We start from the raw sequence: 22,147 nt of genomic DNA, 5'->3' as shown, positions 1-22,147 counted from the left end.
CTTCCCCGGTCATCCTCGGAGCCTTCAGGTACGAGGATAGGGTGAGGAAAGGTGGGGAGGGGGTTGTTCTCCTTAATGGAGAATCCGATTAGAACCTAACACCCTGGGAGGCTGCTAGCCCGGGAGAGAGTGGCAAGCTTGGCTGGGCGTGGGCAGTTTGGGAAGGCGGAGACTGTGTGCCACATTAGCAGGGCAGTCCTTTCTCCAGGGTTGGCGTGGCTCGGAAGCCTGTGCTCTTGCCGCTGGGTCTTCTGCGCCTTTGCTTGAGACTTTACGGTAAGCCGCTCCTCCCGCGCCCCCGCCCCCAGCCCCGCGCGGCGCTCCCCGGCGCCGACGCCAGGCGCTGGCCGTGGTGCTGATTCTGTCAGGCGCTGGCGGCGGCGGCCCCGCTGCTCTCCCGGGGACCGACTCAGCCCCCCTGCCCACCCCTCTCCTAGTCCCTAGTCCCCCTGCCGCGGCCCCGACCCGGGGTGCGGCCGCAAGCAGCATCATGCACCCAGCAGTCCTGCTGCTCCTGCCCTCGCTGTTGGCGCTCCTGGCTCACGGTAAGGGACCCCGGCGTCTGGCCACAGGACGGGGGCGGGCGCGGACTCCCAGGGGTAGAAAAGCAGGGTCCGGCGCCTCGCTCCGCGCGTCTTGTTGTCCCTCCCAAACACCGCGTCCCGCCGACTGCGCTGTCCCCGGCGCCGACCCAGCCGGGCGGGGCGCGGGCTCCACCGGCGGGAAGCTGTCGCGGCTCCCGCCATTCGCTCCCGGCCGTGACCTCGCCTTTAATCATCTCCCCGGATCTAATGGGATTTCTCTGCTGCAATTCATCACGCCACCCCCTCCCCGCACACACTCGCTCACCCGTGCGCTACCTCGCTCCACTCCAGGCATCTAGGAGCGCCGGGGCGCGTTGCGGGGGTTGGGGGGTGGATCGCGGGTGCAGAGTCCGGACAGTCCAGCTGGCAGCCCGCCGTTCTGCCTCCCCTGCCGCTCTCCAAACTTCGCTCGACTTTGCCGCCAAGTCTGGAGCCACTCTCATTCTCACTGCAGAGTAACCGGGCCGGGTGGTGGCAGGACCTGAGATTTGGTCATCTCTCACCTCTCATCGCCTTGGCTCTGAAATGTCAGAATTGGAACCTAGAGCACAATTCTGGGGAGACATTGGGGGACCCTGGGAACCCTCTGTCCTTCCCCTCACTCTTCTCTGGGCTGCAGCAACTGGGGTCCTGGGACTGGCTGTCCTCCCCGAAATTCTTTTATTGCACATACACATGCACACCCTCACATGCCCGGAGTGCTACCCCCCTCGGAGTCTGCCTTCCCACCGGGTCCTATCGACCCCAGAGCGGCAGACTAGTTGGCGGAGACCCAGCCCGGACTCCCAGCCCCGGACTCCGAGTCAAGTTCCAACTTCATTGGTCTCGGTCAAGAAAAGCTTGGCCTTGGAGTAAGCAGCAAGGGAGTTTGGAGGGAAAATGAATGAGAAGCAGAAAAGATGATAATCTAATCTGAAGCAAGCGTTCTCGGAGTCTACAATTGCTCAGGTCCTTCTCGGCTTTTACTAGTCGCTTGGTGGGGTCCGCGAAACCGCACTTGGACTTGGGACTCCAAGTCCCTCGCCATCTGGTTATGGTTCGTAGCTTCTGCTGTGGAGGAGGGAGGAAGGGGAATTTCTAACCTTCGGGCTCCGGCTTCCTGGGGCCAGAGATTGGAGGTCAGATCATCCCGACTATGGCTGGTTTGGGCTGGGATGGTACTAGGCAGCTGTTCTGCCCTGGAGGCACTGGAGCCTGTCTTTGAACCTCGAGCTCTACCCACAAGCAGACCATGTCTTTGCCCAGCCCATCTGGCTGCCCACACTGGCTCCTCCTACGGCTAGGAAAACTTGGGGTTGTATATTCACCTTGCTGGGAGAAAGGAGAATTTCACAAGCCCCAATCCAGGGACGAAAATGGATGAAGAGAAACCCATCTCCTGGGCGAACAATCTAAGGATATCTCTGAATTCAAGATCTGTATGGCGTCTGGCCACATCCTGGCTACTTCCCTGGGGCACACAGTCTGTATCAGTTCTCTGGCAATGGAGTCAGACTGGAGGTGTGGAGGAATTTACCCACTCGCCCAGCCAGTGTCCTTCTGGGATTCATTAGATTCTCCAGTGCAGGATTGTCTTTCTATTGGGTTCCGTAGGAAGAAAGAGATTTGGAAGCAGTGGCAAGCCTGGCAGGTGAGAGAGCCTGGGCCCAGAACTAGATGGCCAGGGGGCCCTTACCTCTACGACATAGATGAAACGTTACATATCAGAGTCTGAGCCCTCTCACAGGAGGCAGCTCACTTGGCTTTCTGGGGCTCCTGGAGACTTTCGTAAAAGAGAGATTTGGGGAGTAAAGGCCTTAGGCTGGAAGTCTTTCAGCCTGAGGATGTAGCCCTGTAGCCTGGCAGCCTGGGAGACCTCAGAGCTCTGCTCAAAAGAGGGACTCAGACCACATGATGCAGTCGGTCAGCCGCAGCCTGAACCTTCAACCTTCGGTAGTCCAGGGGAGGCAGACGCCCTGAAAGCCAAGGAGATGGGCAGTTCCCTCGCCCCAGGGCTCAATTCCCCATTTCTTTTGCAGCTCTTGGATTAATTGGTCCCAGGTATGACAGGCATTAGACTTTGGGACGTCCTCCCAACCCATGGGGAGTGCCAGGGAGGTCTTTTCACAGTGGGGGAGAAGACAGTTCGGCAGGAGCCAGGCCTGCCTAGGCCTGCTGTGTCAGTTTAATGATTTTTAATGAGCAATTACCTTTAGTCATTCTCTTAATTTCTGAATATCAATAAAGTTAATTAAACTCTGCGTGTGTGAATGTGGCCTGGGGAGATTGTGAAGGTAAAAGCAGCCAAGACTAGGGTGGGATTAGGTCTCCAGGTATAGAAGCTGCCTCCACAGTTATGTGACCTTGGACCCAGGGTTCCATCTCTCTAAGCTCTCTTGAGAGTGCGGTAGAAAGATGGGGGAAACCAGAAATAGCAAACCTCAGTTGCTTATTCTTCCAGAAACTGGGGGATAATGTGTGGGAGAAAAAAAACGGAAGGATTTGGCTTCCAGAATCCCCACTGATGCAAGGGCTAACAGCCTAGGACTGACTTAACCTAAAATGCTAATTGTTGCTTAGGGATGGAACTCGGGTTGGGACTGGCTTCTGACAACAGATTGCTGAGTCTGGGGGCTGCTTCAGAAGGAATCCTGCTTCCTTCTCTAGCCTGGTACTTCAGGATGAGGGCTTTTGCTGGGGAGATAGCTTAGATTCCACTCAGAGATCCGGAGGAGGTGGACGTGTCAGGCAGGCAGGGAACCCCTGCTGGGTTTTTGAGGAGACCCGCCCTGAGAGGAAGAGAACTCTGAGCTGGCTTTTTGCCCCTCACGGACCAAAGTGAATCAAGCTTGGCAGGCCCTGGCGGCCATCCCAGCCTTCTCAGCAGGGTGGCAGCTTAAAATGCCTTGGGGATGCTGTGGGGCACTAATGGGGAGCAAGAAGACAATGGGACTGGGGCTTAATTAGAAACCGAGCTTCCATGCCCCTCCCCACACACGTGTCTGCCTGTCAGAAAGGCTGCCTCCTTACCCTCTCTCTCACCCAGTCCAGGTCCTCCAGCCTCCTCCAGCCCTTCTCATCTCCATCTCTCCTAGCTCCAGTTAAGCTCATGCTCTAGCTGGGGCTCAGCTTAGGACTCCTGCGTCCTACTTGGGCAGAGCTACCCAGGTTTATTATTCTACCCTCCAACTTCCCCAGAGAGAAAAGGAGCGGTAGCCAGGGGTAGCTTCAGTAAAGGAACCTCTCGGCCCAGATGGTGAAGAGCCCAGGCTGCCATGTCCTTGGCTCACTAGACCTCCACTCTGGAGCCTTCAGTGTAAGGTTGCATGAAATTCATGCTTGCCAAGCCTGGTTTTTCACCTATGAGAGGCTAAGCTCTATAAACAAGAGTCACCTAGAAGAGGAGAAGCTGCCAGACCCAGTCCACAGCCAGGAGGAGAAAGCAGGTGCAAGGAGGTCTCTGAGGCCAGTTCCCACAGGAACAACACCATACCAGAAAGATGACTAATAGAGCCGGGGCAAAGGAATCTCTGCATCCGTTGGTCAGACGAGCCAAGTGCTCAACAGCTTCTGGGCTCCTCATGCTCCTTCTACCTGTTTTTGTTTCTGTGTTTTTCCTCCTCCTCGGCCAGCCTGGTTAGTCTACTTTAGGCTTCAAGCATGGCTTGACTGGTACTTCGGTAATTGGCACAAGGCATCTGCTCTATGGTGTGTCTTCCAGCCTGAGTCAGAGGACTTGTCCATGTCCCCACTGTCTGTTTGCTGCCCCCATCTGGTCCCCAGACCGTTGGATCAGGAGCCTTTGCTGGTTGCTTGAAGCTCCTTCCAGTAGCAGCAACCCAGAAAGGAGACTAGTAAGTCTATCTTGGGCAGCTACTGAATCCCGACTTGGGAGAAGCTGAGGGGTCAGCTTCCTGGCTAGAATGGAGTGACAGGCATCTGGCAGCTGGGACTGCATCATGAAGCTGAGTTTGCATAGCAAGCACACTATTTTTACATAGATTGTATGTTGGGCTCCCCCCCTTTCCTAACAGTTGGCCAATTATTCCGCCTGTAAATTACAGCCTTTACTTAGTTTTTTTTCCTACTACGAATTAAGCTGTCATGCCATCAGCCTTAGGTGGTTTGGGAGGCGGGGCCTGATGGCCATTCTTAATGCGGTAAAGCTTTTTCTCAGTCCATCCCTTAGTGCCACTGCCGCTTATGTCCCCAGTGGCTCGGGGCCTAGCACGGGGCACATAGTAAATGCATGTTAAGAAATTTGTAAGAATTGCACGGTTAGAAATCAGCACAGAAATCACAGCAGGGCCTTTCAAAGCCCCTCCGGCCATCGCCATTCATATCTGGCTGAGAGGGAAGCCTTATATGAACTAAAGGACAGGGGCTCCTGAGTGCACTCACCCAGCCAGGCTTCGGAAACCATCACATAGGAGCTCTGAGATCAGATATGCCCTTGGATGGAATAGTCTAAGGATAATCTAGATAGTAATGTGGGTCCGTGAAGCTTTCTCAGCTCCTAAAAACATCAGGTGTTGGGGTACAGCCCTCCAAGCATTCAGCACATCATTTCTTTGCTCACTGTACAAACATGTGTTCGTTCAAGGTGTGAGGACTAGCCCAGAGAACAGCCTCACCCACAGGAGCCCAGGCTTCGGTGATCAAGCCTTTTCTACTCCCTTTGATTTAATGTTCACAGTGAGAGGTTGGGAGCAAACAAGCCACTTACCCTGGGCTGCCTAGCTAGTGAACAGGAAGGACACCCCAAAATGCCTGCCCATTTTTCAAGGTCTTGCTTCAGCCGGGACCATCTCCTCTAGCCTAGGGAAGAGTGGTAATATAGGGAAATAGGAACCTGGAATGCCACGATTCAAATAATATAAGCAGCAACAATAACAGCAAATGTTTATTAGGACCGACTACATGCCAGGTTCCCTGTGTGCTTTATAGACATCCGCTCATTGCCTTTCCTATCATTTCCATGAAATAGAAGCTATTCCTTGCCTTTCATAGACCAAGTTCAAGCTCATATTGTCTGACAGACTCAAGACATAAATAGTCCATAACTTTCTTCTAGCACACTTCTGGCCTTGACAGTTGCTTTCCTGGTGATGTCTATTCCCAGTCTTTATCGTATAGCAGGTTACAGACATTTTATCATTCTATTCTTAATGCAAAGGACTGAAATATCTTGGCCCAAAGGTCTGTAGTAACTCCTGTCCTTTGGGGACCTTGGTAAATAAGAGGAATGGTCCCGCTTGTCTTGGCTTCTTGGGTTATCATACCCCCTCAGCCTTTATTGAGGCCCATTCCCCAGATGGAAGGCTGAAGTCTTCCTCAGCTTCTTTCCAACTACCTACCTGTCGTCCAGCCGCCAGCTCTTCCAGGGAGAAGATCGATGCTGCAGCTGCAGGCAGAGTGTTGTTGGCCATTGATTGTTGAGATTTCTCGGAGGGCTTGGGAGCAAACAAACCTGCCACATCTCCAACAACAATCCCAGGCTCTTGCTGCAGAGCCTGCACGCAGCCTTGCTGGCAGGGCATCTGGCAAGAAGAGAAGGAGTGAGGTGGGAGGTCCTGGCTGAGACCAGCAGGAACCAGGGGCTCTGCCAGGAGATGAGCAGGGACTGAGTAAGCATGGGAAGGAGGGGAGGAGATGCAGTGAGGATGCTGGGTAAAGCATCCTCACCCTACTACCATACAGGACTTAACTGGTCCTGCCTTTACAGACTGTCCTTCTGTCTGTTTCCATTCTCCCACCTCCCCTTTCCTGATCACCCAGAAAAGACTACCCAACACGAACTCAGCTGTCCACTTGCCCATCCTTCCATTCTCTATTCTACAATCCCTCTATACAGCACCTATTAAAAGTTAGACTGTAACACAAACCCTGACCTTAAGGAACTTAGTTTAGGGACAAGCTACAGCCTTAATAAATAAGATCAGCTCTTGCTACCTCTCTAGCTAGACCAGAGACTTCTGTTTTTTTTTTCTCTGATATTAATTGAACGAGTTAGATATGACAAATGACACCTACAGGATCCAACTACCCTGGACTCCAGAAGGACAGATGACTCCTGGCCAGGAATCCTTCTGTACCTCGCTTTCTCACTTGTTGCAGGAAATTACCTTCTCATTCTGTGAAGGGCCAGAAAGTCTCTGGGGTCCTCAGGCCAGGCCATGAGGGAAGTCCTTCATCAAAACTTTCCCATCTCTGCTGGGTCTGGGTGTCCCTGTAATTTTCAACAGGCTTACATGGTACAGGGGCCCACCTGCTTGTCACCAGACCAAATACATTGCATATAATCCAAGTTGTGGGTCTCCACCCCCAAAGTGTATGCCCCAGGGGTTAACCAGAATTGTCATACCCTGGTAGTAACCTAATCATGTCCTTAGGAAGCCCCTTTCACCCCTTTTCTCCCCTACCCAAAGGCTCTTCTCTTTACAATCAAGCCCCCTCCCTCCCATCAGGCAGAGGGGGCAAAATTTAGAAAGCCCCCAGACCACCGAGCACCCCTACATCTTCTCTATACTCTGTTTTCTTCCTGCTCTCCCCATTCTCAGACCAGACTCAGCTACACTGTCCCCGCTCAGCTTCTTCCTGCTCCCTCCTCCCTCGCAGCTCTGATCACCAGCCTCTTTGTCCCTCAAGCAGCCACCTGCTGAGCGTCTGGCCAGGGTCCCACAAACCAGCAGGTGCCTAGGGAGTCCCCAGTGCCTGGGGAGCGGGAGAAACAGGCAGTGTGGAGAGCCACACTGTAGCTCAGGAAAAATTCCAACCACACAGAGCTAATCAGAGAGTTAGGGCCCAGGTTTAAACCTTGGGCTGGCTCTGGGTGTCTAGGTGACCTTGGGTAAATCAAGTCATCTCCCTGTGCCAATGGGAATTCGTGGTACCAGATTCTGTCAGGCCTCTTTTGTAGACAGCATAGAATCAAAGGAAATCAGAAAGGGTAGGGACTGGGAAGCAACTAGAATCCCTCTTTGAGAAGGCGGTCCTCCAATAGCCAGAGAGATACAGGGCACCAAGACAGGGGCCTCTTTGCCAGGCAGTCACTGGATAGGCTGGACCTGATGACCCAGGAAGCCGGGGTCAGGGCTGGGCTATTGGCCACGGGCAAGCATTAGCCGAACAAGGTCTTCCAGCAAGATAAAACTAAGGCAAAAGGACAGAGCCTGGGTTCGTGGACCTTTTAAGGGTCTTCACCTGGCACACTGCTCTGCCGAAGTTGTCGTCGACATTATTTATATCCAGCCAGGAGATGTGCTGGTGATTGAAAACATCTGGTCAGACAGCTGGCAGTCCCCCTCCTGTCGAGACACCCTATTTTATGGCTAAAGAAACAGGAGGGAAGTCACATTTTGAGATGAAAGACCCCCTGCTATCTCCATGCAGAAGTGTGAAGGAGGTGTCCAGTAAGCCAGGGCACTGCACGTTTATTCCCCCAGACTTCCTTCTCCTCCCTCCTGCACTGCCCACTCAGCCCCCGCCTTGTGGCAGAGCCCTGTTCTATCCTACTATCCAGTTACCTTTCTCAATCCCCTTCCGCCTACAGCCCGGACTATGACAGCCTGTTACTCAGATCAAGGTGGTGTTTCTGAGGCTCCAACCACCCGCTGGCCCCAAGTCTGAGTCCTGCTGTACCTGTAACCTCACACTGACTCTGGCACTCCCTTGGCCTTCCCTGCCCAGAACTTCAAGCAACAGAAACAGGAAGAGACAGGGAGAAAGTTTAACTCTCTTAATTAGAGGTGTCCATCCACCCAGCTCAGCAGAGTCCTTGGAGGTCAAAAACGAGGTTGGGTGGGGAAAGAGAATGGGGGTGAGGGGTGAGCTGCCAGCAACCCTAAGAAAGCAGCCTAGACATGCAAGTAGCCTGGACTGCATCCTTGCCTGGCTTGTCCATCTGCTCCTGGGTGTCCCTCTGTCTCTACATCCTAGGGCAGAGGCCTATGGACTATGTAGATCTCACCTCAGCTTTGGCTGCTGTCTCCCACCTTCTATAGGCCTACTCCATTCTCTTTCTCCCCAATCTTGGGCTCCACTGACCCCCTCAATGAAATTTGAGGAGATGCCTTTATTTTTAGCAACCTTGCCCTTCCCTCCTCCCCTGCTGAAGATTCCTGTGGAAGTGGAGGGACAGGGCAAGCCTGGGGAGTCTCATAGATGAGGTGCGCACAAGCTGAGCCCCTTCCCTCAGTCCCACAAAAACACAGTGGCCATGTCTCCCCACCACACTGTCTCACTGGGAGACCAAGTCCACAGATGGTGGGTGGCAAGCGGCAACTGCTGGAAGAAGGTCCTAGGCTAATCTTTGCTCCTCACTCCCACCTCTCCAAGTCCCCAAAGACAGGGCTTAACTCTCCCTTCCCAATGACTCTCCCCTAGATCATCTGGAAGCAAGGTAGAGCTCCTGACCTTCCCCACAGAAGCTGGGAAAGATGGAGAGGGGGGCTGAAGGGTCAAGCAAGAAGCAGAGAGAAGGCAGGCATGCCCGATGAAGCTACGCATCCAGCAGCCTCTGATATGGTCCTTGAACTTCCTAGAGGGGTGTCAGGCCCAAGCTAAGGTTCAATTCTACCCAAAGGCCACTATCAAATCATTATCTCCAGACCCAGCAGGAGCAAGAACTCACCCCCATGGCTACTCCCACTGGCCCTGGAAACTGGTCTCAACTGGGAGAGCACAGAGCAGTTCCAGTAGCTGAACCAATGGACCAAAAAGGGAGGTAGCCCTGGCTCCCTCAGAGGAGGCCCACCTCTGGGCATAGCCTGTCTTTGTACTCAAAGGCTCCTTGTCTCTACATCTGTCCATCCGTCTTGATCTCAGACCTCTAGGCCTGCCTTCCAGATACACCACCTGCCACAGGTAGGCCTTCTATCTGGGCTTCCTCACCTGTAGGATGAAAGGATGTCACCAGATAGTGCAAGTGGGCAGTGATTCCAAGCCAGAGCGTAGCAGGTGCTCAGACACTGTAGGGCTCTCCGGATCCTCCAGTCCCACCCGAGCCACAGGCCCACACACATACACACGTGCACCCACTCACATATACTCATGCTTTGGCATTTGCACATACACATGTTTGCTCATGTGTGCACACACGTAACATGCACACACAGACACTCTCACAGATGGGCACACATAGCCTAACTCTCCAATGCTCAGCAAACAGTGACCAAGAGATAGATATAAGTCAATGGACCCCAGAGTATACAGAAGGAAAGTGGCCAGTAACAGTATAATCCCCTACTCTGCCCACCGTCTCTATCAGTTCCTAGAGTTGGGCACCAATAGCAGAAAAGTTGTAACTGCCCCTCCCACCTAAAGATGTCTTAAGAAATCAAGAAGCAAGTGCTGAGGAAAAAAAAAATACAGGCCTAGAGAGGGTAAGTCAAGCCCAAAGCCACATAGCCCATCGGCAGTAGAAGCACAGCTACATTGGTGTCAGGGCTCTGATAAGGTCTCCACAGACACCCTAGTGACCTTCAGACAAAGTAGTAGCTGGAACCCAACTCAGCATTGAGAACCAGGGTATTTTGGGGTGCTGAGCACAGGACCCTTTCTTCCTCGATTGCATTTTTCTGAATCGGTATCCCCCCAGATGCAGCAGACAGAAAGCATCAGGGAATAAAGGTGACAGTTATGGAGGTGAGTAGCCTTCATGCACACAATAAGTCCCTTCTTGGAGCCAAAGCTCAGGAACTCTTGGGAGTATAACCACTAATGATCCTTCCCGAAGGGAGACAAAAGTGCTAGGACTGGCTTCAGAGGAGGTGGCTTTTGAACACTGGGGTAGGGGTTAGGAGGAGCAGCTGGTGTGGGGCCCAGGATGGTAGCTGCTCTCCAGTCCTGTTTGTTACCTTGTGGCTCTGCCTTGATGGGTTTGTGGACATAAGGGACTGTCCATGGTTAGTGTCTGGAATTGGGGAGAGGGCAGAAGATGGCTTTGTCACTGAATTGACTGAGATGGTCCGGCTACTAGCTCCAGGGAGAACGCAGTTGCTACCTCTGCAGACTTCCTGTCCTGGCTGGTATTTCCAAGGTTTGCCATTCAGAGAAATACGGTCTTTGCTGCTGACGGTTTGGTAATGACTGGGCTGGCTCTGGAGGAGCTGTGACTTGGAGCACTCAGCTCAGGCCATGCTCTTCTTCCCCTCTGCTCTATCCCTCTGCCTTGGGACCAGCAGATAACGCCCCTGCCTCCTAAGATCCTAGGCAGAAGGGGCTTAGGGTAGCAGACGGACATAGGATCCGCTAGCTAGAAATTGCACCTTGAGGAAAGAAAGCCTCAGTGCCTACCTGGACCCTTTGTTTCCTACAGCCCAGGCAGGAGAGGAATAGTAAATTAGACTGGCAAGGGTAACAAGACCGGGTTCCTTCCATTGCGTCCATCCTGTCTCAAGGGCGGGGGCCAATTCTACAGTCCCTACTTCTCAGGGCAGTGCTCTAAGGCCCTGGCCCCAGGAGTCACTAGTGCGTAGGCAGGGCTTCCCAGGCCCCCAGGTCCCCAGGGCCAGCAGGCAGACAGGAAGGGAGAACACAAGGCCTCAGGGGAAGGTGTATGGCGCAGCAGGTGACGCTGTAGCAGAGGCCTCATTAATCACCTCTCCAGCCCCCAGCTCTGCAGTGGCGAGACCATATTAGATTTTAAATTGGAAAGCAGAGAACGTGGCAGTTAGCAGGGAGCTCCTTCCACCCTGGGCCCCTGATCACAGCCTCACAGGAGGGAAGGGACAGTGGAGTGAAAAGGGCTAGCCTGCCTGCAGCCCAGAGCAGGGCTCCCTTCCCTCTCCCTGCTTCCTCAGAGTCTGGGAGCTGTCAAGACAAACAGCTCTGGGAAAGGTCAGGCTAGGGTCCAAATAGAGGACAATGAAAATAAGGGGCCCCAGCAGCCTTTGTGGGGAACAGTGTGTCCTTCTGCTGAGACTAGGGTCTTTCTGGACTTATGGTTCTAGGCTCTGATAGTCATAAGCAAGGACAAATGGTAATGACTAGTGGCCCAGGCATGTATTTGGACTCACACACACATACATGCCCACAGATACACACATACACACACAGAGACACACACATACACACAGATACATTCACACAGACATTGAGATACATACACACACACATTGAGACACACACAGATACATATATATACACATAGAGACACAGATACACATATACACATATTGAGACACCCACACAAATACACACATTGAGACACACACAGATACATACATACACACACAGAGACACAGACACACAGAGGCATACATACATGCACACATTGAAACACACACAGAGAAACACACAGACACACATATACATATACACAGATATATGTATGCACACACACTCAGATATATACACACAGATACATATATTGAGACACACATAGAGATACTTATAAACATACAGAGAGACAGACACACAGACACACACAGATACATACATACACACATTGACACATACACACAGATACAGATACACACAGACACATAGATACTTACATACACACACATTGAGACACACATACAGATACATACACACAGACCTAGGCAGACATGCAGACACATACATATATACAGATATATACACACACACATTGAGACACACACAGGTACATACACAGACACAGACACACATATACACACAACAAAGCAATGACCAGCGCAGTAGCAGCACTGATCCCAGGCTGTGAAACAGATCCCGATGGCCATTTTCCCTTCAGAAGTACTAGGATGGCCCATATTGCTTCTCAGCCTCAAATTCTTCGCATGAAAAATGTAAAGGAACCAATTCCAAGCACAAAGAGAGCACAGCAGTTCTGAAGGGGAGATGGCTCTTGTGGAGGTTTGTGACTGGGTCACAGTGATGCTAGGTAAATACGTGGTAGGCAAAGAATGCGGTAGACACATGCAGATGGGGGTCTGCTAGTTCCTGCTAGCAATTGCCAAAGCTTCTTCCTGCTGGACTCACCCCTGCCCACCCATGCTGGTCAGGAGCCAGGCTTTGGGGAGCACGGTGGGTCTTGATTGCATAGACAAGGTTGTGAAAAGACAAATGGGTAGAGAAAACACGGCAAGAGGATGGATGGACTGAGCAAATGGGGTATTACAGAAGGTACCTCTTCGAACAATGAAAATCTCTTCCCACCTTGAAGTACTTCCCCTCCAGGACACCACCAAGCCTCCCCATCACCACAAGCTTCAGGATTCCCCACACGGATGCCCTAGGATAACAGCACCCAGACTGGATATAAGAAAGTAGCTGACAGGGGCTGGAGAGATGGCTCAGAGGTTAAGAGCATTGCCTGCTCTTCCAAAGGTTCTGAGTTCAATTCCCAGCAACCACATGGTGGCTCACAACCATCTGTAATGGGGTCTGGTGCCCTCTTCTGGCCTGCAGGCATACATACAGACAGAATATTGTATACATAATAAATAAATATATTAAAAAAAAAAGAAAGTAGCTGACAGAGCTAGGCAGGCTGTGGGTTCTCATCCTAGGTTTCTGTGCCATCAGGAATGAAATACTTAACCACTCTGGTTTCCCAGCATGTCCATCTCTTGGGATAATAGCACAAACTTTCCTAGACTGAGGAGGTAGAGCGTGCTGAGAGCACAGTCCTCTTATAGAAGGCCCTGAGGTGGGCAGGGGATGACAGCTGTTACCAGTCCCAGCTGTTGGCCTAAACCACAGCAGGAAGTGTGTGTCCATTCTGGCTCTTGAATAGCTTTTAGAAATAGCTTGGAGGGGCTGGGCAGTGGTGGCACACGCCTTTAATCCCAGCACTTGGGAGGCAGAGGCAGGCGGATCTCTGTGAGTTCGAGACCAGCCTGGTCTACAAGAGCTAGTTCTAGGACAGGCTCCAAAGCAACACAGAGAAATCTTGTCTCGAAAAACCAAAAAAAAGAAGAAGAAGAAGAAGAAGAAGAAGAAGAAGAAGAAGAAGAAGAAGAAGAAAAAAAAATAGCTTGGAGGCTGGGCGGTGGTAGCACATGCCTTAATTCCAGCATGTGGGAGGCAGAGGAAGGCGGATCTCTGTGAGTTCGAGGCCAGCCTGGGCTACAGAGTGAGTTCCAAGACAGCTGGGACTGTTACACAGAGAAACCCTGTCTCAGAAAAATAAAAAAGAAAGAAAGAAAGAAAAAGAGAAAAGAAAAGAAATAGCTTGGAGAAGTCATATCACAAATCTGGGCCTCAGTTTCCCCATATAAAATGTGAAGGTTATATTGTCTTTCCTGCCAGTATGAGCAGACACACACCATGAACCTATTCAAAGGCTGGATACTATGGTGGAGCATGGTTACATGGGTAAGGAATTAGAAGTTTCTAGAACTGGACTTCAGGGCCCTTTGGCTCTGCCAACTTCTACCTGGTCTGCACAGAGGCAGAGCTGGGCCACTACTGTCAGCGTGGTGATCACACTCAGGCCTAGAGACACCCAGGCACTCTTGACACACAGGGCCCCTTCCCTCTCTTAGGCTCCGGGATAATAGGGGTCTACAGGGCCAGGCCCTCACTAATCCCCTATTAAAACTTGAAAGGGGCCAGGAAACCTCCAGAATAAACTCATTAATTTTTATGGGATAATAAATGGATCCCATTAAATTCTCATTCTTTCGATGCTGGACCAGCTTAACCTTTTAGAACTCAGAGGAGTGGACTCCCTGCCCACTGCATCCCCCAGGCTCTCCTGGACCCCCATGTTGTCATACTCCCTCTTCCAAGCTGAGAATTGGTTCTACCCTATGGTGGGAGAATTCATCTGAACACATCAGAACCACAGGGCTGCTTTGCATAATGCACGGAAGCGTCTTAGGCCTTCTGTCTCTGAGACATGAGCCCCGGTCATGGGGCTGCCCCTTACTGGGCTTTGAAATGACAGACAGCCCCACATTTGTAGAAGCTGGGGGCTGGGGATGGCAGGTGGAAGCGGTGTCTCAGGAGAGGTCCCTACCAGAACTCAGTTCTTCCCTTCCCAGATAGGGAGACAGTATGTGTGATAGTGAGGACGGCTTTGGAATTAGAACCCAAGGCTTCCTGGTTGTGTGGTCCAGAAAGATCTGCAGATGCGGAGGTGCTGAGGAGTCCTGAGTTTGCACACACACCCTGCAGGAAGAGAGAGAGACACAGTATATATAACACCTCCAGCTTTACTGCTCACCAGCCTTGTGGTCCTAGGCCTCAGTTTATCTATCTGTGAGACAGGCCATAAGACTTACCTAGCAGAAGGTAGAAAGGGCTCCAGTCTTTCATTCTGATCCAAACCTGCCAGGTATGGTACACAAGAGCCTCATCTGTACCCCTACCCCTCTGGGCTCTACTGGGGAAAACAGGGAAACCACTGGGCTGGGGCTGAGGGGTCAGACTACTATTCCTAAGTGGGGCGGGGGGGGGGGGGGGGGGGGGAAGGGGGGAGGCACAGGGGCCAGGAGGCGGAGTGGGAGAGAATCCTCTGGGGAGGCCTCCTGAATGGCTCATTAGTGCCAATGAAAGCCTTTTTTCATTTCGTCTAAATACTTTAAACAGGGCTCCCTCCGATGTCTATTTGCATAGCTTAAGAGCTAATGCAGGGGGAGGGCCCAGGCTGCAGCGCCCAGGGCTGGGGGTTGCTGGGCCGTTCTAGAGGGCCTCCAGCCCTCTGGTAGAGACTGCCCCAGCCCTCCTGTAGAGACTGCCCCAGCCCTCCTGTAGAGACTGCCCCAGCCCTCCTGTAGAGACTGCCCCAGCCCTCCTGTAGAGACTGCCCCAGCCCTCCTGTAGAGACTGCTCCAGCCCTCCTGTAGAGGACTGCCCCAGCCGGTGGAGGGTGTTTCCCAGACGTTAGAGGGGCAGCCCCATGGAGCTCTGCCAGGAGAGCGGCGGGAATTCTTCCTTGTGTCCAGATACTAGGTGAACTGAGCAGTTTATTTGGTTGTACCCCCAGCTTTGTCCCCAGGGACCCCCAGCTTTGTCCCCAGGGATGAGCAAGGCCTCGAGGTGACTGCCCTCTTTGAGGCTGATGCCGAACTATCCTTGTTTTGTGGATGGCATGCCCCACAGTCATACACATTTGTCACCCAACAGACTCCTCACCTTTAGCTAAATCCTTCCTATCCTAGCGGACTGGACTGACCGCCTTTCCCGTCGCCTCTGTCTCCAGCTCCAGGACGTCCAGAGGAGGGCAGCTTTCTGTTTCTTTTCGTCTTTTTTTTTTTTTTTTAAGATGTCTCACTATGTAGCCCCTGGCTGGTCTGGAACTTGCTATGTAGACCAGGCTGGCCTCAAAATCACATGTGATCTGCCTGCTTCTGCCTCCCAAACGCTGAGATTAAAGGCCTATGAAAGTCCGCCCACAGGCAGAACCGACTTCGATGTGGCAGAGCTGACACTGTGTGCTGTGTGCTGTGCTCTGGCCCTGTTGATTCATACTGGGCTCCAGGCTTGATGTGTTTTGGGAACGGAGTATGGGCTCTCCATTCTAGACACCTTCCCAAGGGCCAGGATCAATTCCAACCTGCAGAGACCTTGAAGGGATCCCTTTCTCTCCGTTCACTTGTGGCTTCTTCAAATGACTAGAGTGTTCACTGCTGGTAGCTTCATTCCTCCCTGCTTGCAAGCCAGCACGGTCTGGAATGACATGGGAGGGGGGGTGGAGGCATCCCTGTTGCTCCTCCTTTCCAATTCTTGCACAGTCATTTTGAAAGCTGTAGAGATCAGGGTTGTTCTCGTAGCCTTCTCAGAGCTGACACAATTCTGTATGAACTGAAAGTGGAACCAGCATCCGCTGACCTTTTCTTGGTGGTTAAGGATGTAGGGAGCCTAGTGGGCCACACACAGAACGTGCGTCATCTCTTCAGTGAGGTGGCTAAATGAGTCAACCTAATCAATAGTGAGCTGCGTAGCAGAGGCTGACTCTCTGCTCCAGCACTGGGCAAGTCTCTGCCTTGCCCAGCTGTAGGCTTTAAGTAACACATGAGGAAGATTCCTCTGTCACCGAGTTGCTGTGTCAATTAAGTACTGCAAGCTTGCTGGGGATGCTGTCACTAGCCTATAACCCTGGAAGGTAGAGAGACTGACAAGAGGCTTCCTGAGCTGAAGGCCACCTTTGACTATGTGGCAAGAACAAGTTCAACCTGAGCTGCGTGAAACCCTGTCTTGAGCAAATAAATAACAACAAAACCAGAACAACAAACAACAACAACAAAACAAAAAACAAAAACCCTAGCCCTTGAAAGGCTAAGGCAGGAGGACTGAAAGCTTAAAGTCATCTTGGGCTAGACAGCAAACTTTCATTATAACAACAGTAATAGTAAATACTAATACAGGTCTTGTAGGAGACTGACTTAGCAGTCTGCTCCCTTAGCTCCTCCTTTTGCCCAAGTCAGTCCCTGAACACTGAATTCAGCCAGGCACAGAGAAGCTCGTGACCTCCTCACCACAACCCTTGGCACTCCAGGAACATGTCACAGACCCTCAGGCCTCCAACAGTCAACCAGGGTATCTCGAGAAGCCTCCTGCAGAAATGGTTTATCTCCCAGAGATTATCGTACCCTCGCTGACAGTGGGTGGCTCCCGCAGGGAACAAGTGGCAGCCGATTTGGGAATCAATTTGCTCGTTTGATATGCTATCTCGATCTCATTTAACCAAGTGCTCCGGTCCCCCTAGATAACACAATCAGCTCAATCGACAGTGACGGGAGGTGCCCATTAGCTCCACTCCATTGCCCAGCACCCACCTGACTGCTGGCAGGAGAGCTATGCCAGCTATGGTCACTTCCTGAGGCAGAGGCTCTGGGTGTGCTCTCTCTCTCTCTCCCAAGATGCCCACAGGTGCCCACCCTGAGAGCCACAGGACATGCTTCTTGATAGGCACCCCTGGAAAATAGACCTGAAACATCTAGAGAGTTCCAGGGGTTCCAGCCTCTGTGTGTCATGTTAAGAACAGCCACTGCTTACCTGGCAAAGGCAGAACAACATCTGGGTTGTGGGAAGAGAAAGTAGCCTTGTCCTGGCATGTCACAGACACTAACTCAATACCTCCCCTCCACGTCGCTGGTTTAGATGAAAGACACCCAGCACTACCGGACCATCTGCTCTGGGGGACATGAGCCTGGCTGGGTATCTAGTTTGGACACTGTGATATCGGTGCTTGGCACAAATGCCAGGACACAGATGGGCTACTTTAGTGGGCATCGCAGGATGTAGCAATTGGTCCAGGTTTCTCAAAGCTTTGGATGGCCTGGGTCCCGTGACCCAGAAGAATAGAGAACCCTCCAAACTGAAGCCTGCCTTTCCCACCCCAATTTTCTCCCTCCTCCCCTTTGTCTGCCACATCAGAGCTGCAATGGTCTCCTGAACAGAATGCAGCCCATCTGCCACTTCTTCATGCCTGCCAATCCACGGGGTGGGCGCGAGCCTGTGGCTTGGCAGCCCCACCAGCAGACGGGTAGAGGAACCGACCTCCTCGCAAGCTCGGCTGTCTCACCCCAGTTGTGCTTCCTTTCCAGACTCTCGAGGCAGCCATTTTGAGGGCTGTAGAGATTGGAAATGCCACTCCTGCTTGCCCCCCAAGACTCCCCAGAACCAACAAAATTCTGTATGAACTGAGCATAGAACCAGAACCCACTGACCTTTCCTTGGCCATTAAGGATCTAGAGAGTCTAGTGGGCCACGCGCAGAATGTGCATCATCTCTTCAGTGATGTGGCTAAATGAGTCAACATAATCAATAGCAGAGCAATCTAACCTGCTGACCAGAGATAGGAAATAAGTTTCATTTTCTGTAGCCTGATGGGTTGGCAATGGCTGCCTGGATAACGGTTGAGAAGGATTCTGTAGTCTCTTGTGGTCTTAGCAAGAAATTGTCAAAATTGATCAGGGACATATGCCATGAATGGAGAGGTGGCATTCCATTCTATCTCTGTGTAAGACCCTGCCTAGTCTCCTAAGAAAGATAAAAGAAGTGGGCGTGATAATGCGTGGGTGTGTGCCTATTATCCCAGCGCTCAGGTGTTAGAGGACTCTGAGGTTCAGGACAGTCTATGGAGTGAGATTGTGTCTCGAAATAAAAGAAAGGCAGAATTCAATGAGACATATAAGTGGGGAAAGGAAACAGCATTTTCTCAACCAGCTCCACTCCATAGAGAAGAAAAGCAGCCTTCGAGAATGTGGGTGCCTTATCCAGACCACATAGCCCTAGAAGAGATGGACCTGAGATCTGAAGACCTGTCTGCTCCAGAACATGGGCCTCCTCATTGGTAACTAACATCACTGCTCTGGAAGGATCAGGAAAGTCTATAGGGGTGGTGGCACATGTCTTTCATCCCAGCACTCCGGAGGCAGAGGCAGGTGGATCCCTGTAAGAGGCCAGCCTTACAAGCAAGTTTCAGGACAGCCAGAGAAACATAGAGAAACCCTGTTTAAAACTAATCATAATAAACCAGGAAAGGGGAGGAGAGAGATTGTTTTCTGAGAAGTTAGAGAACTGGAATTTCATAGGGACCAAGCAAAGAAGTCAAGCAGGAGAAATTCCAAATACGTGACACATTTCCTAAAACTAATGACCAGCAGTTTCACTGGGAACAGGACATGAATTTGAATGTCTTGTCATTTCAGCCAGAAAAGTCACTGTTGTGAGGGACATCACTCTTGTTAAAGTTCTCTCTTCCACTTTATAGGTTATATGACTCTGAATGAAGCACTTCCTTCTTATTTTCTTTCTTACTTTTTTTCAAGATAGGGTTTTTCTCTGTAACCACCCTGGCTGTCCTGGAACTCGCTCTGTAGACCAGGCTGACCTCGAACCCACAGAGACCCACCTGTCTCTGCTTCCCAAGTGTTGGGAGCAAAGGTGTGTGCCACTACCACCCATTTCTGAACCAGTGCTTTAATCCTAGCACTTAAGAGACAGAGGCAGGCAGGTTTCTTGAGTTCGAGGCCCGCCTCATCTACGGAGTGAGTTCCAGAACAGCCAGGGCTACAAACATAAACCCAGTCTTGAAAAAAAAACAAAACAGAACAGAACAAAATCAAAACAAGTAAACAAAACAAAAAGATAGACTTTCCTGTAACCCAGGCTGGCCTCAAACTCATTACATAATTGAAGCTGACCTTGAATTTCTGCTCTTCCTGCAGGGATTGCATGTGTGAAAGTGTGAGCCAGCTCTCTTGGTTTATACAGTGCTGGGGTAGTACCCAGCACTTGATGCTTGTTAGGCAAGCCTTCTTCCAGCTGAGCTACAGACCCCGCCCTAGCACCCATCTCCTCATTAGTAAAATAAGGCCTTGGGGGTACATTAGGAATGGCAAACATGTATTTGGCATGGCATGGCTTCCTAGCATTCTGTGTTGAGGAGGATCCTGAAGCTGAATCTAGAAACAGCAGGGAATAGTGCAATGATCGATTTGTAATGTCTGTCGTGGTTGCTGGAGGAGAAAGGATAGCACACATGCCATCTTTGAAGTATGTGATATCACCTCGCTTCCAGCTCTAACATTTTATAGCTCCATGATTCTCGACAATGAGCACACTCTCCAAGGCTCCCTGTCAAAAGCAAGATGGATCTCACCCTGCCTGTGCTGGGTGGGATGCTGTGCACTGTGGCGTAGCAGGAGAACCTCTGATTGTTCATTATTATTATTTCAGGACTCTCCTCAGAGGCTCCAGTCGCGGGGGAAGGTCAGGCCACAGGCGTCAAGGAGATGGATGGGGAGCTGACTGCAGCCCCGACACCCGAGCAGCCAGACCCAGGCGTCCACTTTGTCACCACAGCTCCCACCCTCAAGCTGCTCAACCACCACCCACTTCTGGAGGAATTCCTTCAGGAGGGACTAGAAAGGAGCGAGGAAGCACCGAGGCCGGCGCTGCCCTTCCAGCCTGATCCACCCACACCTGTCACTTCAAGCCCCCTTCCCCGCCTGACCAACCAGGACAACCGCCCAGTTTTTACCAGTCCGACTCCAGCTGTGGCTGCAGCACCCACCCAGCCCCACCCCAGGGAGAAGCCTTGGAACCCAGAGTCAGAGGCCCCTGAGCTTCTTATCACATCTCCTCTACCTCCAGGGCCCAGTATGGCAGTGCCCACCCTGCACCCAGAGGATAGACCCAGTACGACACCCACCAGCCGAACATGGACTCCAACCCAGGAGGGTCCCGGAGACATGGGCAAACCTTGGGTTCCAGAGGTCATGTCTCAGACCACAGGGCTTGGTATCGAGGGGACCATTGCCACCTCCACAGCTTCAGGGGATGATGAAGAGACCACCACCACCAGCACCATCATTACCACTACTATCACCACAGTCCAGCCACCAGGTCAGCTACCTGCTGGTTGGCAGGGCTGAAAATGAGGGTGGAGCACTATGGTCCCAAATGCCTCTGTTTCTGACACTGCACCAATCCACCCTACCCTTTGCACCAGGGGTCATCTTTTTGTTTTGTTTGGGGCAGGGTTTCTCTGAGTAGCTTTGGAGCCTGTCCTAGAACTGGCTTTTGCAGACCAGGCAGACCTCAAACTCACAGAGGTCCATCTGCCTCTGCCTCCTGAGTGCTGGGATTAAAGGTGTGCATCACCACCACCTGGCCCAAGGGTCATCTTACATAAAGCATGTGAATTTGAACCATATAACCCCATGTTCAAGTTCTGAGTCTTCCAACTCTAACCCAGCCCTAGGGATCTAGCCTTTCTGAGTTTCAAGTGTAAAGTGATGGTTAGAAAGCCTACCTTGGGGCTGGAGAGATAGCTTAGCTGTTAAGAGCACTTGCTGCTCTTGCAGAGAACCTGGGTTTCTAGCACCAATGTGGACACTTAACAACCACCTGTAAATCTAGTTCCAGGGGATCTGATGCCCTCTTCAGGCCTCAGTGGGCATCAGGCATGTATGTGGTGCACCCACATCCATACAGGCAAAACACTCATCATACACACACATATACACAATAATAATAGTAATAATAATAATAAGTAAATGAAAGACTACCTCACAGAACCTTTGTAAGAAATGAACTAGGGTTACATAATAGTCACTTAGCATAAGGTGGTTCCATCTTTTTTTTTTTTTTAAAGATTTAGTCATTAAGCATACAGTGTACTGCTGGCAAGAAGGTTGTGAGATGCCATGTGGTTGCTGGGAATTGAACTCGGGACCTCTGGAAGAGCAGCCAGTGCTCTTACCCTCTGAGCCATCTCTCCAGCCCTTGGTTCCATCTTTTCAACAAGAGAATAGAAATTCCTAGAGGTTGGCTTCAACACACACACACATACATGCACACTTCAGCTAATGCTGACTCTATCCCACCCAAGCTGGTCTTAGTCTCTGTCTCCTCCTGTCTCCCAGGCCCCTGTAGCTGGAATTTCTCAGGCCCAGAGGGCTCTCTGGATTCCCCCACAGCCCCCAGCTCACTCTCTGATGTTGGCCTGGACTGTTTCTACTACATCTCTGTCTATCCTGGCTATGGAGTAGAGATCAAGGTGAGTGGATCCATCAAGAGCAAAGCTACCCTTTCCCCGAAAAGGGCCTATTGTGGGGAAAGGTAGAATTGCTTAGGGGTACCAGCTTGATTGGGGGTGCCTAGGACTTGAGAGATAGACCAAAAATGTGGCAGGATTC

General features: G+C 51.6%; 1 protein-coding gene across 3 annotated transcripts in view; it reads left to right on the top strand.

Annotated features, from left to right (window-relative positions):
* Positions 1 to 330: 330 nt before the first annotated feature.
* Positions 331 to 22,147, top strand: part of Sez6 (seizure related 6 homolog) — a 43,656-nt gene continuing 21,839 nt past the window's right edge. For all 3 annotated transcript variants that reach the window (XM_041665167.1, XM_041665166.1, XM_041665165.1), the window contains exons 1-3: positions 331 to 545; positions 20,184 to 20,852; positions 21,875 to 22,008. In XM_041665167.1, coding sequence (XP_041521101.1) covers positions 491 to 545; positions 20,184 to 20,852; positions 21,875 to 22,008 — 858 coding nt within the window. In that variant the 5' untranslated portion in view covers positions 331 to 490. The remainder of the gene's footprint in view (positions 546 to 20,183; positions 20,853 to 21,874; positions 22,009 to 22,147) is intronic.

This window comes from Microtus oregoni, unplaced genomic scaffold (genome assembly GCF_018167655.1).
Source record: "Microtus oregoni isolate MIOR12 unplaced genomic scaffold, Mior012 000015F_ref0000493, whole genome shotgun sequence".
NCBI lineage: Eukaryota > Metazoa > Chordata > Mammalia > Rodentia > Cricetidae > Microtus > Microtus oregoni.
This window is presented reverse-complemented; position numbering and strand designations above follow the sequence as displayed.